The following is a 17,376-nucleotide window of genomic DNA, read 5'->3' on the forward strand; positions in this document are numbered from 1 at the left end:
TTGCTTAGAATGATGCATAAGCCTTTTGATTTCAAAGTTTTAAAAGTCTGACATTGGTAAATATAGAAAGCTAGCCTTGGATTTCTAATTGTTTAAAACTGACCGGTTTACCCATAACTGGTAAACGTATCGGGCCACCTTTTCGTTTTCAAAATCAACATATTTTATTATTTATTATTTATCTCAATTAAACTAATTATGACTTTCTTACGGTTATATTATTAACAGTCTCTAATTATATAGATATTGTTATATGAGAAAAGATTGTTAAGGTATTTATTCGTGATCTGAAATTATATAATAGTATATACTCATAGATTCTAAGTATACTTTGTTTTATGATCAATCTTTTATTTTTCCAAATATAATATATTCTAGAAGTTTCTAAAAATGTTAATATTTTATTTTACACTAATTTGAAATTCAAATATATTATAATGTTTGACTATAAAAACGACAATTAAGGAGAGAGTTTAATGTTTATATATTATTCTTATTATTATTATTTTATTTTTAAATTAAGCAACTTATTATTGTCTTTGTTAACTGATTTTGATTAACCTTAAATATAGTAAACCATTCTAACTATACATTTTCAATATAAATTCTTTAGATATTGTTGTTAGATTTAATACAAGTAGTAGATGGTCAACACCCCTTTATATTTTCTAATAACTATAATTTGGAAGTTAAGATTTATTGGTTCCATATAACAACTTTAGTAATGTTTATATGTTACTAATTATTATACATGTTGTTTTGTGTGGTTTATATTTTATATAATCTGCTATTGTGTTGTAACAATTTTCAGGTGTGTTAGGAAAAATGATTTTCTTTTGGTTGAAGTTTTCAAGATGTTGATGATGGTTTAATAGCGAAGAACATTATGAGCTATTTTGTTGATGTGTAATGGTTGTTATGCTCAAATAAACTTCTTGTAATTTGAAAGTTTTAATATTAAGACAATATAAATTTATTAATTTTTTGTTGGTATGGTGATGTGTTTAGTGACAATGTAAATCTGTCAAGTTTTAATAGTTAAAGAAACATATGTTTGTTTAAATTGATTATGTTTAGTGACATGTTATTTCACCTGCGTATCACTCGGGCTATACCCTAGTAAATAAATATGTCAAGTTCTTGGATAAAGATGAAGGGTTAGGTGTGTAACTATTCTTATATATTACAAAAGTTATCAAAAGTTTAAGGGTAGTTATTGTAACTATTGAAGGGTAATTAGTGTAACTATAGAATTAGAATGACGGTTAGTGAAGTGTTGAGCAAAGGCATAAATGCCCTCAAATTTTTTAAAATGTTAGCATTCATAGTTGTACATTTTACATAATTAATTGGACCTTTTAAATTTTAAGAGTTCATTCACTCACTCTTTATATATAGTAGAGATAAACCCCTAATGTTTATTTCTGAAGAAACGTGGATCTACTCACTGGTAGCAGATTTACTTTCCTCGGGTGTGATTATACTATTTCACCGATGGTTCTTCTGGATCTGTGTTCTTCCACCTACAAAATGAACAGCGCCGTTACTTACCCCTCAGAAAGGGACAGAGGGGTCCTCTTTGGGGTAACCCTCCGGCGTGAGAATCAGTATATTGTGGAGAAGATGATAATGTGTGTAAGAGAATCTCAAGAGTATTGCTTAATAGCTGAATACCCTCTGATTGTGAGACTGTGTGTTTGTATGTAACTGACTGTGAGTGAATGTAATTCAATATGATTGAATGTGATATCACTGCCTGTAACTGTCAATGATTGAGTATGAATGTGTCATCAAAGTGGAGTTGATGCTGTATTTATAGTGCTAGGGTTTCCACTGATTTGGCTCAACCTCGTTGGCCTCCTCCAATCGCACTGCGCCACGTGTCTTCTGGGACACCTGGCGCTTTCTATTTGGTTGTAATCACGTGGTAACACATGTGTCATGCTGAGTTGTCGACCTTTCATTTGGCAGCTGTCAACATCAGCATATTCTTACTCCTTAAAAAGATGCCTTCTGGAAGGTTGTCTGACGTGCACAATCAAGGTTGCCCTAATCCTGATTTGGATAAGGACGAGGTTGATTATGTGCACGTGTGATATGCGCCCATCCTGAGGATGCGCGAGGTCTTCTCTTTATTCTCACGCGCAGATATTTCATGCGCAGATGTGATATGCACGAGCATGTGATATGCGCCGCGCGCTGATGCGCTGCGCGCATATGTGATGCGCGAGCATATGTGTGCCTGGGCAGATGTGATATGCACGAGCATGTGATATGCGCCGCGCGCTGATGCGCCGCGCGCATATGTGATGCGCGAGCATATGTGTGCCTGGGCATATGATGCCTGAGCATGTTTTGTATGCGCCATGCGCATAGGTTTTGGCTTTGTGCCTTCATAATGTCTTTGTCTTGTGGGTTGACCCGCCTTGCTCGGTGTTGAGGCGGGTACATACCTCTTCAAGCCCTCCCAGTCTAACGTGTATCTTATCTCGCGCAAGCGCGGTAAGATAGATATTAGACTTACTGATTTGGTCTTTTTAATGTGGTATTGTCGTTTTCTTGGTTGTTTTCATCGTTGCGCGAAGTTCTATCCATTTGGTTGAAACGAAGGGTCCAAACACGTGGTTAGTTGGTGGTGACGTGCGCCGTAAACGTGTCAGACGTTTCGTGTGCTCGAGGTGCTACAGTTGCCTTTCATGTCCCCTCGCACAGCTGTCTGGAACACGTGTCGCGCTCTCATTGGTTTGCACCTGCGAGTGGGGGCGCGTCTCTGCTCCGTGGCAGGTCCGTTACGTTTTTATGTCCCCTCAACAGTGTTAGGGACACGTGCCGCGCCCTCGTTGGCTTACACCTGCGAGTGGGGGCGCGTGAAATCCGATCAGTTACCACTTTTCTCTCTCCTGGGCCTATAAAAGCAGGCCCTTAAGAAATTTTCTATCTTCATCTTCATTGTTGCAAATTTTCGAATTTCTACCTTTCACATTCTGATTTGAGTGTATTCATCGATTCGAATCCTCGATTATCTGCTGCTGCAGTTGTATGTCTGATAGTTCAGACTCGTCTAGCCCCTCAATCACCTCTATTGCCTCTCGAAGACGCCGTGTGAAATCTGTGGTGATGTCGACATTGAAGCAAAAGGGGAAGGGGAAGAGGGTTGTTGAGACCACATCGGAGGAAGTAGGGAGGACCAAGGCCACCAAAAGGTGGAATGAAATCCCTTGCAAATTGAGGCAGGCCGATCTCGACAGCCTCATCGCCTCTCAGGGCTTTCCCACCCTGTTTGGCTGCATGTTGCCTGGGGCCGGGCAAACGGCGGCGGACTCGTCTCCCGGCTATATTTCACTGTACACCCATTTTTTCACCCACTGCAACCTTCGTCTTCCGATGACAAGGTTTGTAGGCGCGGTGTTACGTTTTTTCGGGATTCATATATCCCAAGTCCATCCGTTTGGACTTGTGCGCATGACTCATTTCGAGTTCATGTGCAAATCACAGCGCGAGGAGCCCACCCCTCGGCGCTTTCAATTTTTTTACAAGCCCAAGATCCAAGATTCTTGGATCTCTTTTATTCCTCGCAGTCAGAAGATGAAGTGCTCCACTGTTTCATTCAAGAGCCTTCATGACTGGTCTGAGAGGTTCTTTTACATAAGGGCTGGTGTGATCCCCATCCGCATGACGATGCGCGCGATCGATTCTGCGCCCGCGGATGCGGATGTTATTAAGAACCCAACCGGCGCCTGGGTTAAGAAACTGACCGCCGAACCATCCCCCGCCAAGAAAATTTGCGAGGAGGCGCTGGTGGGGGTCGGCATGAGTAAGCTGTGGGCCGACAGCGCGCTTGAGCCCGTTATCCAAGTCGACGGGTTGTGTAAGTTTATTTCATTGCTTTATTTCTTTTTCTGCGCGAACATAATTCTTTTGCTGATATCACTTGACTTGTTTTTGCGCAGTCACCATGGATGGCGCCAATGAAGAAACGTGGATCTACTCACTGGTAGCAGATCTACTTTCCTCGGGTGTGATTATACTATTTCACCGATGGTTCTTCTGGATCTGTGTTCTTCCACCTACAAAATGAACAGCACCGTTACTTACCCCTCAGAAAGGGACAGAGGGGTCCTCTTTGGGGTAACCCTCCGGCGTGAGAATCAGTATATTGTGGAGAAGATGATAATGTGTGTAAGAGAATCTCAAGAGTATTGCTTAATAGCTGAATACCCTCTGATTGTGAGACTGTGTGTTTGTATGTAACTGACTGTGAGTGAATGTAATTCAATATGATTGAATGTGATATCACTGCCTGTAACTGTCAATGATTGAGTATGAATGTGTCATCAAAGTGGAGTTGATGCTGTATTTATAGTGCTAGGGTTTCCACTGATTTGGCTCAACCTCGTTGGCCTCCTCCAATCGCACTGCGCCACGTGTCCTCTGGGACACCTGGCGCTTTCTCGTTGGTTGTAATCACGTGGTAACACATGTGTCATGCTGAGTTGTCGACCTTTCATTTGGCAGCTGTCAACATCAGCATATTCTTACTCCTTAAAAAGATGCCTTCTGGAAGGTTGTCTGACGTGCACAATCAAGGTTGCCCTAATCCTGATTTGGATAAGGACGAGGTTGATTATGTGCACGTGTGATATGCGCCCATCCTGAGGATGCGCGAGGTCTTCTCTTTATTCTCACGCGCAGATATTTCATGCGCAGATGTGATATGCACGAGCATGTGATATGCGCCGCGCGCTGATGCGCTGCGCGCATATGTGATGCGCGAGCATATGTGTGCCTGGGCAGATGTGATATGCACGAGCATGTGATATGCGCCGCGCGCATATGTGATGCGCGAGCATATGTGTGCCTGGGCATATGATGCCTGAGCATGTTTTGTATGCGCCATGCGCATAGGTTTTGGCTTTGTGCCTTCATAATGTCTTTATCTTGTGGGTTGACCCGCCTTGCTCGGTGTTGAGGCGGGTACATACCTCTTCAATTTCCATAAAACTAATACGAGTTTAAGTATTATAAAGTGGGCAGTTGGCTAATATTAGAAGTAGGTTTTAAGTTAGTTTGCATATAGTCACCCTTAGAAAAAAAAACTTACGATTACATGGACAAATCTAATCTCACAAAAAAATAGAATTAATTGTGAAATTTTATATATCAATATTTATATACTCCATGTATGCCAAAAATAATCAATTTGAATTTTCCTTAACAGTTTTTTATTATTTAGAAATTAGAATCGATTCAGAATTTCAATATTAAAAATTAAGAAAAAAAGAGAGAATAAACACATAGAAATCCATGTCATCAATCCACAGTCTCAATCAACGGTTCAAAATCACCAACACAATTTCACACGGATCACCAACAATACATTCATCCTCCCAATTTTCAAAACCTCCCTCCAAAAACCTCAACTATAAAACCACCTTAAAATCACTCATCCTCACCTCACCTCACCTCACCTTAACTCATTCAAAACAACTTCAAATCTTATACCCCCCAATCTCATTTCAAACATGTCTGGTCGTGGAAAGGGTGGAAAAGGCCTCGGCAAGGGCGGCGCAAAGCGACACCGCAAAGTCCTCCGCGACAACATTCAAGGAATCACAAAGCCCGCAATCCGGAGATTGGCGAGAAGAGGCGGAGTTAAGAGAATCAGCGGGTTGATTTACGAGGAAACCCGTGGCGTGTTGAAGATATTTTTGGAGAATGTGATTCGTGATGCGGTGACTTATACCGAGCATGCTCGTAGGAAAACTGTGACTGCTATGGATGTTGTGTATGCTCTCAAGAGACAAGGACGAACTCTTTATGGATTTGGAGGCTGATTATTTCCTGTTGTTATTTGTTTGTTAATTCGTAATTTGATTGTTGAATTTGAATTTTTGATTAGATGTTACTATGGGCATGTTTTGGATTGAGTTTGAAAATAACTTATTGGGTTTTCAAAAATCAATTTTGAAAAGGTTTGTATCTATGTTTGTTGAAATGTAGTTGATTTTGGCAAAATTGTTTGTTATTGTTGTTTTGGGACATGTGATAACATTTAAAGATGAGCTTGATATCATATTGTTACGCATTAGTAACATTCATTTGAATTTCTTGTTAAGATTTTCTTAAAAACTTTTTCTTAATAAAAAGCTCACCGCCCTTTGATGGTGTACCGTCCGAGTCATTTTAATTAATTTTTTTTATTCCCTACCTTCCTCTTCCCCCCACTTCACACACACCCGAACTACCAAGTACCTGAGTTTTTTTCTAAATGAGTGTTGATGGAAAAGTTATTTATCAATATGATATTGATTAAAAATTATTTATTAAAAGAGTGTTTAAAATTTTTTTATTTCTCACTTCTAATCTTATTGGATAACTTATAGACTTTAATACCATACCATTAAACTTATTTCTGTATAATTTTAATCTTATTGGTTACTAATTATATTTTAATACCATTAATTAAACCTATTTTTTTTATAATTGACCAACCAAATGTATTCTTAATATGAATAACAAAAATTAGTGTACGGTTAAAAGAATTATATGTTTTTTTTTTATATTCTCCCAATGAAATTCATTCAAAATAACATTTGTGCATCTGAAAAAGTAAATTAATTCATTGTGAAACCGTATAAACTTTTAAGCATAAAAATACTCACGCAATAGATTTCCTAGCAAAACATAAAAGTTTTTTTTTCAAAAGTGTTCCCTAAATCTTTAACTGAAAATGGTATTATTTTTTTTACACATTTTCTTTCTGTAAGTTTTTTTTATCAAGATGCGAAGTTCATATCTTATTCACACACACATGCAAAGTGAAGAAAAAAATGACCAGTGCCAATTTCGTAATTACGTTATTACGCTGCAATATATTTTTCAACTCGAATAATTTTATTACGCTAGTTCAATATGTTTTCTGTATCTTTATAAATAAACTTGTGTTTTTAATATTTCTCTCCAAAATTACATATAACAATTAAATAAACTTAGTTTTAATAAATCTCTCTATATAATTCTATAAATTTCCAAATAAGAGGTTTCTTTAACATATTACAATTTTGTATATTACCATAATTATATAGTTTATTTGTATATCATACGCAATATATAAAAATTAAATAATAAGTAAACTAAAACATAATGAATTGCATCTTGAATTCTTGATTATGCTTATAATAAAAAAAAAGTTTAATCAACTTTCGCTTGACGTTTTTGAAAAACAAAATCATTTTTTTTATGTTTTGCTAGGAAATCTATTGTGTAACTATTTTTTTTCCTAAAATATCTATATAGCTACAGAATGAAAATTTTACCTTTTCAGATGTTTAAATACTTAATGCTTAATAATTAATTTGACTTTTTCAGATGCATAAATATTTTTGTGCTTAAAAAATATTTTTATATGGTTTACTAAGAAGGTTTTTGCTTTTCAGATGTATAAATTATGCAGCTGATTCATTTTACACGTATACGGATTTTATTATTAATGCAAAAATTACATTTGTTTTGACTAATTATAAAATATAGGTTTAATGGTATTAAAATTTAAAATATAAGTTATCCAATAAGATTAGGAGTGAGGAACCAAAATTTGTCCAAAATCTCTATTTTGATAAATATTTTTGAATCAACACCTAATTAATAAATAATTTTCCTACCAACATTTAAGAAAAAATTCCAAGTACCAACCCCCGTATATTTTGGTCAATGGTCTTCGAATTCAATTATTTATATTTCATGGTTTAAAGTATTGTACAAGTTGTAACTAGCAGGCGATGATTTGTAGGAGTTTTGTGCTTATTAACCTGGCTATTGAGTATGTATATATCTCCATTTTTGGCCACGTGTTCCTTCCAGGTTTAATATACTATTGTGTTCAACAACAGCTTCCTTCTTGTGCTTTTTCACACTTTTCTTAGTAAGCAGCAGCACATTCAAATTTCAAACAACTTCATCTCTGATTACGTTGTTTGGGGGGTTTTTTCCTCTTTATAACGGTTTCTTCAATTTTGAACAGAATTCGAGTTGCTTCATCTTCGGTATGTAATGTTATATATCCTATTTTTCTCTGTTGGAAAGATATTAGATTATGAGTCTTTTTCTATATGTTGATTTTGGTTGAATGTGTATTATATTTAGACATTTTCTGTTCTGCTCAGATCATTCAAACATTATTTTTAGTTTGTTGAATCCATCTATCATTACTTTAGTTTCGTCAGGCTAATACAAATCTATCATGGTATAGTTTTGACTTTTGATAAAAGAAAATAACCAGATTCATTATAATTTAAAATAAGCCTCTAAAACTAAAGCATTGTTGAAGCATCTCTTAAGCGTTTGAAGATGCACGTCGATTATTAATTTCTAATAGTTGATTAGCCTCGATGCATGCTAACAAATACCTCAACTTACACAAGAGTAGCTGAGACCATTTTCCATGTTTGTTATTATTGTATAGAACTTATCTGTACTTGCAGCATATGAAGGCACCCATTAATTTATGTTCGAATTCTCTGTCTATGTTTATCATCTAGAAACTTCATATTTACCTTATGATGGAGTTGACTTCTGAAAATGGTCAAACTGGTTTTGGGATGTTCACTTACAACGTTGTAAATTTGGTTAAAAACCCTTATCATTATTTTGGACAAGTTTAATACGGATTTTGAAAGAAGAAATGGAGGTTCACCATTTTCTAATTCAACATCTTTTCATTTCATTTTATGTTAATATTTGTTTGTTTAACTAAATGACAAAAAATATTGTTCATGTTTGTTTGTTTATTAGATATACGAATATAAAGAATTGATCACTGAACGTTTGCTAAAAGTATGCTGACTCCATCTGAAGTTGCCATTAATGAATGGTTCAACTGTTCAAGTGAGTTTTTTGCTCTTTAATTTGAAATTTTATCTGTTAAAATTCAAGTCTTTATTGTCAGTTTCTTTACCTTTATGCAATTAAATTCTGAATATTTACTGTTAATCTATGTTTGATCCATGGAACCTCAGTTATTTGGCTAGAAAAAAAACATGAATTTGCCTCAAAACCAAACTGCCAACCAAGTGTTTGATAAAATGCTTATGAGAACCCGTGTAATACGTTATTGGCCTGCTCTAGCAGAGCTTTAATTGAAAACTAATTGAAAAGATCTGGTTATGCATAGTTAATAATTAAGAATAATTCTTCTTGAAAAGGGTTAATTTGATAAAGGGTTGTAAGGGCTAATTTGATGAAGGGATTCATGTCTCATGTTATAGGGACACCTGCTTTGGAGTCATATAAACTGTGTCAACAGAAAAAAGTAAGTTGTTTTATAAGACCGACTATATTTCTTTTTTATGTTAGGCAGCATAATCATTTTACGGGATATTTTTTAGCTGATGTGCTTTATTGGCTTGTAATATCAGGAGCTTGGAGGTTTCTCCAGTCTTATATGTTCCGATCATCTAGCAGGTTTCCAGATTTTTAAGAAATCAAGTGGAAGTTCTGTTTTTGAATTGATCACTAGACCAACTAAAATAAATGGTGTGCATTATGTTCAGGTAAGGCTTAGTTATGATTATATTGTTATATTTCAAGATTGGTAGCTTCAAATAATTCTTTCACCTTTTTTGTTACAAATGTTGCTAGAAGAATGAAAAGTTAAAGTTTCTGGTCAAAAGATGCTTTCTTTTTCTTTTTACTGTAAATAGTTCTAAATTCGTAACATAACGTTTGGTTCTTAATATGACAGTGTGTAATTATTTCCATGATATGTTTGATAATGAACGAGAAGGTCGTCGTGTTCACATTAGAGTTAAAGGAGTATATATATGGTTGTTCAAACAACTTCGAATGGTAATAACAGGTAGCATATCTTCTCTATTTTCAAGCAATTGAACATATATTTGTGAGTGCTTGTATACCTATGTACGTGTGTGTATGTATATATTTGTATATAAGTGAATATATAAACATGTACTTTTATTAAGTGCGCCATATGTATACATATGTATGCAGCTGATGATGTGAACATATCTGATAATGTATATTGTGATATTGTTAATTGCAGCGAAAGAGACGGAGAGTCTGGTCAAGAAGAGGATTATTTACTATCCAATTCATACCACCTGGTAATCCTTACGTTTTGCTGATGCTTATAATATTAAATGACAATCTAATAATTTTATGCATCTTTAGTTCTTTACACAATTCCAGCTTGGACTTTATTCATCACTTGGCTTCCAGGAGTCCACACAGATAAAATCAGAAAGAATACACAATGTAGATTGTAAATTGTGCACTCATAATAGTTGAGCATTATTTTAACAAATGGACGTATACAGCCTTAACTTTAATGCTATATTATTCTGACTTGACTTTAGAGAGTCAATTATATTGTACTTTTAGTCAAAGTAGACAAGATACCATTTATTTTTAGAATCCAGATGTAATTTTAACTCCAGGCTTAATATGTTGGCCAATTACCAATGCGGTTGATGGCCCGTTGGCAAACACAAAAATCTTTAAACACCAAGGTTTTGAAGTTCTTGGGTTTAAGTCTCACAAATAACATAAATTCGTCATTCAAGAAAAAGTTGTCTAATTAAATGGTTTTAGGTAAATTTATCATGAGTGTGGTTTAATTGACTTTACAAAGTTTGATATATAGTTTTTGGCAATGCATTTACCTAGACAGTTCCATGAATATAATTTCTCATAAGTTAAATAAGTTTTGTGTTTTTGTCTTAAGATATCTTATTTTGGTCATACGTAAAGAAAAATAGTTTTCACGCCATGACATTAAAACATTGTGTATTGATGATTTTAAAAGGAGAAAGAAATATAAACGTACATTGGTTGCTAAATAAACATACAAAATTTAAGTTATTCTCTTCGAAATCCAGGTTAACTTTTACATAAAGAAATAACTTAAATTTATTATCATAATAATGGATTCTATTTAATGAAATTGAAAATATGTTATGTTATAAAAACATGTTCATTTTTTGTAAATTGTATTTTAGCCCGTGTGTCACACGGGCATATAACCTGGTATCTTAATATATGTTAAAACTAACACACTCTATGGCTATTGAGTATCTATATATATCTTAATCTTAATATATGTTAAAACTTGAACACACTCTATAATAATAATATTAAATTATAAATTTCGTCTCTTTATTCATGGCTGAAATCACAAAATAAGTTTGAAAATTTGAAAAAAATGCTGCTAAACGTACCTCTTCATTTCATTCTTAATAAATATATCTGTCTCTAAAATTTTACACTAATACAATTTAAATATTTTTGTTGTTTCTTTTGTCATTTTTTATGCTTTATTATCATTGTTATTTTAAAAAACATCTTTTTTTAAATTTTTTTGAAAGTGTTTTTTGCTATTTTTCTTTTTATGTATATTAAAAACATTTTTTTCTTATTTAGAATTATTTTTCTAATTAAAAAAAAACGTTGTTTTTTCTTTAATAATTTTTTTTTCTATTCTTGCTTTAAATTTTTTTGAGAGTATTTTTTAAAGCAATTTAAGAGATAGTTTACATTCTTTTATAAAAAATCTCATATAATACTAATCTAATGTATCCGAACCTAACAAAAAATTTCAAATTGTCTTGATACCATTTTTATTAAAAAAAACTGAAGAAAGTATACAAAATTTTTCAATACATGAAAAAATAAAAAAAACTTTTAATAAGATTTCAAAAAAATAAAATAATAAAATCATTAGCCAAAATAGGCCGAATTGGTTCAAAGAGGATGAAGACTTCAATTTTGGGAGACCACACCACATCGGCTTAGACGCATATAAAAGAAAACATAGGATTTTTGTGAAAAGTTACGAATATGAATTGAAACTAACGTGAGAGAGTTTATGAAGGTTTACTATTGTGAATACTATAAATGCACCCATTGAAGATTTGAAGATGGTCTACAGTTCCATCTTGATATTGGTATAGCGCACGCGCTTTGTATAAATTTTTGTTACTTTACCACTAAACAAGGACAATCATGTTAAAAAGAATACTTTTAATTTATTTAAAAAATAATATAAATAAATGTACGAATTGATTCCGTAATGATACTAAAAATAAAAAAAAATGAGCACTTATTAATATATATGCAAAATGTCTCAGGCTTATTATTATTATTATTATTATTATTATTATTATTAATTGAAGACCTTAACATTAGTTTTCTATAATTTAACGTTGACGTTGGAATTCTATATGAATGCTAGGACAGTAGGATGCCGCTTCAAATAATCACATCTCGAATTACATTTGTTTTCACACATTAAAATCAATCAATAGGAAGCAAAGGTATTATCAATTACATCCACTAGTCTGTCTGTTCATAGTGTGGAGAAAATAGGCTTTAATGAATAATTGCATCGCTGTGCAGATGACTAATCAAACAGGTGTGCAGTTAAGTCAACAGCAGCAGCCACCACCACCGAAACTAGCTCGTTCAGACCTGATTTACGGTAATTTAGAGCCCTCAATTTCTTTCTTAATGCTGTATCATTGTGCACATCATCATTTGACATCTTTGAGTGCTAATATATGATTTTGAAATATTTAAGGAACTAGAGACGATTACCTCAAAATCACTGTTTCGCTGTACGAGGCATCAATAACATGTGACTGGAGGGCGGCCAAAGCCCTTTTCGACAAGTACCCGGATAGGAATTTGGTAAGGTGTGCAATCACCGAAAATGGTGATACATCACTTCATGTTGCTGCATCAGCAAGCGTTTCTAGAGAAGCGGTAGAGTTTGTAAGAAATCTAGTGGTTTTGATGTCAAAGGATGATCTGGAACTCCAAAATAAAAATTACAACACTGCTCTCTATTTAGCGGTCACAGCTGGAAACATTAAAGCGGTTAAAATTATGGCCGAAAAGAACAGGACCTTACCTACCATTGCCGGTGCAAATGGACAAATGATGCCGTTGTGCGCAGCGGCCTTGTATGGAAATAAAGACATGGTGAAGTATCTATACAATAATTTCAAGGGGTTGCGCGATGATGGCTGGACAGATGCAAATCGTGGTTGGTTGCTTGAGAAATGTGTCGAGAATGATATGTTCTGTAAGCCTTTAGCATGTAGAAATTTGTTTACTTCTCAAGGAAGATTAAGAATTGATCTAGGCTCTTGCATCTAGGATCTAGTAGATGAGATTACCAGTTTTCAAAATACCAAATTTTATATCTCTAACTCTTTCTAGAAAACTATGTATTTTTATTTTAACCGTTATATATATATATATATATAGAAAGCATTGAAATAGATTTGGGCCGTTGGATCTAAAGGTGTACAAAATCAGTTTTTTTTTTTCAAAACCAGGCCGGTTTAGTCAACACATGGTCAAAATCAGTTTGACCTAAACAGGTTGGGTTTAGTAACAAGTTTAAGAGTAGAACTTGTTCAAACCGAGCAAACATGTTAACCGGTTTTAGGAAAAAAAAACCGGTTTGTTTGTGAAATGCACGAACCGTCATACGAAGCGGCGGTTTGGTTTGACTGAAACCAGAATTAGATTCAAACCGGTTCGATTTCTAGTTAACCGGTTTTTATCTACATGTCTCCTTGGACCTAGGAGTGGTTGAGATTAATGGTTTCTAAAAACTGTATAGTTTTTTATTTACATGGTATAATTTTCTATTTATGTGGTATGTTTTACTTTAAAGTCTTCATACACTTCTTAGGAAACAATGATTTTCATAAACCCTTACACACAATTACTCTAGTTTTAGGAATAATTTATAAGAATAATTACGCTTAAAAACATAATATTACTCTACTTGTAATAATTCTTATATATATAGAGTAATTATCTCGTGTTGTTATATAGTTATAGTAATTATGATGTATAAGTAGAGTAATTATTGAGACACGTAATTTATAAAATAAAATTACTCTAGTTTTATGTTAAAAATTGTTCAAGTGTTAATGATTAACATCCTAATTGTTTTATAAGCAAAAATAGTTATTGTGTATAACTAAATAATTATTGAAACACAATTAATTACTTTACTTATGACACAAAATTACTCAATTATGTTGGTCATAATATGTTCGTCTCTTTTAGCATAATTACTCTATTTATGAAAGATAATTACTCTAGTTATCATCTAAAATATTTGCAAATGTTCTGTTATTTCAATTTTTTTTTATAAAATTTGATTCGTAATTTCAATTCATCATTCGATTCGATATGCAATGCTTCAGTTGATCAATTAGCCCAATCCACTAGCTTGAGTTAGTATAATTGATTGATTAGGTACAATTGGGTTTGCAACAGTTTGGTTCTCAAAAGCTTTAAATGATTGATTACTACTTGATGATGATTGATCGATTGAATTACTACTTGATGATGATTGATCGATTGAATTAATTTCAATCGATCGATTTTATAGAAGAAACCATATACGCAAGATTCAATTGATCAGTCTTACAACACGAAGCCAGATTCGATTGCATGTTTTCAAGATTGTCACCGAGCAATTTCTATTTTTCTCTTGATTGACACGATTACTAGGTTAATTAGTTTTAGTTTTGAACCTTAATAGAAGAATAATATTGTATAAAATGTTCGGTATTTATATGCATAGTACATTAGTACTTATTATTAAAAGATATTGAAAACATTTCCCTCACAAAGCGGTTATAAAATCTTTCTCAGATGTCGCATTAGAGATCGTGAAAAGTTAACTAGGACTTTGTAACGGGAGTGTACTTGGACTTTTGGCTCAAAAGCCTGAAGCCTTTAATGAAAAACCACTTAATATCATATCGAAGACCATCTCGTTGACTATACATATCTTCTCCAAGATGCTTATTTTAAACCATGCGGCGAATGACGTTGATAGCGGAAGTGGACATATAGAAACATCTCGAAGGTCTAGCTATGAACCAAATCCTAAAACAATCAAGTCAGGTAAACATCTCTGAGCGTTGTTTATTAGGCATCAATAGGTTCACAATAAGTCATTATATTCTATTGTGTCACGAATTTTGAATCTTATCTTATTAATTAATCCCAAACGAAATTGTCTTTAACCCCAGAACAATACAAGAAAGAAAAACACAAACTGGATATTTAATACACCAACAATTAGGACTAGTGGGTTGAAAACACATTAGGCCCAAATAGATCTAGCTGCTAGTATGCTACTAGGCTGCTACATTTCATTGCATCAATACCCTAGTTGATACAATATTAAACTGGATATTTAATACTCTATGATGTAATTATATAATTATTTTTACTTGTATATGTAATTATTCTATTTGATTCTCACGTTTATCACATTAAATTTATTTGTATATAATCCAAACCCTAGTAATCTACACAATATGGTGAGTTGATTTTTAATTTCTCATTATAAAACAAAAAATATTCAAAATTTATAAATACAAATAGATAAGAATAAATAAGAAAAATATCATAAATTATTATCTTTTCTATAAATATTGCATATTTTAACATATCTAATAATTAATAATAAAAAAACATTAAAATGCATTCAACATTTATAGTCTGGTCTGGTTTCATATGGTCGGTTGCCAGTATAAACCGCGAACAAACCGTTCACTACGTTTTGAAAATTTTGAAACCGACCAACAAACCGAAAGTAAACAAAGAAAAAGAAAAAAGAAGTCAAACCAATGACCGGTTTAAACGATTTCAAGGTTTTAACCGAACCATAAACACTTATTTGTTACGTGATTAACATGTTCAAACACCCGCTTGATCGCGCGGGTACCCGTCTAATCATAAAATATGAACTTGATCCACAATTCGAATGAACTAAAACACAACTATAAACACTATTTAATTTAATGAACTAAAGCACCATAACATTATTCAATAAAACATAAACCATCGAACACTTTTTAATGAACTAAAACACTATAATATACTAGCAAAACACTATAACTATGAACTAAAACACAATTTTCGTACAAACAACGATCACCACGACAACGATCTTTGTCTCAAGGCTAGAGGTGCAAAAAAACCCGAACCTGGAGCCAGACCTAAAATAAAACCCGGAACCGGTTTTTTTAAACCCGGGTTTTTAATACCCGACCCTACCCGTAGGGTACGGATAGGGTATGCATTTCTGTACTAAAACCCGAACCGGGCCCGATTTGTATCCGGTAATACCTGAAAACCCGAACCGGTTCCATACCCGGAACCGGGTTTTTCCAATACCCGATGTATACCCGAAAAATACCTTAAAAATACCCAAAAAATATCCCTAAAAAGTGCAACATTTTGAAAAATTCAATCTATACCCTAAAAATACCCTGAAAAAAGCCCGAAAAAACCAACAAATAAGGTTTTTTCAATACCCGAAAATAGGGTATTAAAATACCCGGTTTTAGAATACCCGACCCGAACCCGATGCATAGGGTATGGTTTTTAGAGGCAATACCCATACCCGAACCCGACCCGGTTTTTATCAATACCCGATTTTCCATACCCGGCCATACCCGAACCCGGTTCCATACCCAAACCCAGGTATTTGAAAAACTTGATTTGTGCAACTCTACTCAAGGCTATAGCTTGACATTCCAAACAATTCGCCACCATAGTTTAGGTCGCCGTCTTCGTCGATCAAGGATGGAGCAGTTGAGACCACCACATCGGACCACTTGCTTTTCTTTTGGCACGATAACATCAGTAACTGAAACCGATAAAAACTATAACGAATATGACGGAAACCTACAGAATTCGGGTAGACTTATCGCCTCAAAGCCCGGGACCGACAACACTCGAGGTTTACCAACGACCGATTTTTACCGACCAATATCACCCCATCAGTCCAGCTCAATTTTATTTTATTGTTTTTGCTTTGGTTTATGATTAGTTTTAGTTTTGATACCGTAACGAATGTAACAAAATCGATCAATTAACGTCGGGGCTTTACCGACCAAATGAATGTTGTTTTAAATTTTTTATATGTTACTTTTTTTATAAGTTAATTTGACAAATTTATTTTTGGGTTTTGACGCTCGGTTTTCCCAACGTTGTTTATACCGTAACCAATACTGACCGAATTCACGTCGGCTCACCGTCGTAACACTCGGGTTTTACCAACACCCGGGTTTTACTGGATAAATAGTTAAAACTAAATAATTAGTTATCTAAAATTGTCTTCTAATATTTAATAACATTACTAAGATAATTCTAATATAATATTATAATTCTTAAATCATCGTCATTCACTAATTATTATTTTCAAATCTTATTATTTATTAGTTCACCAATGAATCATGACATTTAACATGCAAATCTTCACATTGGAATTATTTAACCCCCAAATACATTGAGTTTTAACCTAGTCATATTATAGATATT

At 33.7% G+C, this 17,376-nt stretch overlaps 1 protein-coding gene and 1 long non-coding RNA gene across 2 annotated transcripts; both read left to right on the forward strand.

The window, feature by feature from the left end:
* Window positions 1-5,487: 5,487 nt before the first annotated feature.
* LOC143545799 (histone H4) lies at window positions 5,488-5,834 on the forward strand. Its single transcript, XM_077037615.1, has one exon. It carries the CDS (start codon window positions 5,523-5,525, stop codon window positions 5,832-5,834), a length of 312 nt encoding a protein of 103 aa, XP_076893730.1. The 5' UTR covers window positions 5,488-5,522.
* Window positions 5,835-8,492: 2,658 nt separating this feature from the next.
* Window positions 8,493-10,749, forward strand: LOC143545800 (uncharacterized). Its single transcript, XR_013137496.1, has 3 exons — window positions 8,493-9,853; window positions 10,058-10,118; window positions 10,204-10,749. It is a non-coding gene; the product is annotated as an uncharacterized LOC143545800 (long non-coding RNA).
* The last annotated feature ends 6,627 nt before the right edge of the window (window positions 10,750-17,376 follow it).

The sequence above is a fragment of the Bidens hawaiensis genome, unplaced genomic scaffold (genome assembly GCF_021521415.1).
Source record: "Bidens hawaiensis isolate Kalapana, Puna unplaced genomic scaffold, B.hawaiensis_p1.1 tig00014039_1, whole genome shotgun sequence".
In the NCBI taxonomy this organism is placed as follows: Eukaryota; Viridiplantae; Streptophyta; class Magnoliopsida; order Asterales; family Asteraceae; genus Bidens; species Bidens hawaiensis.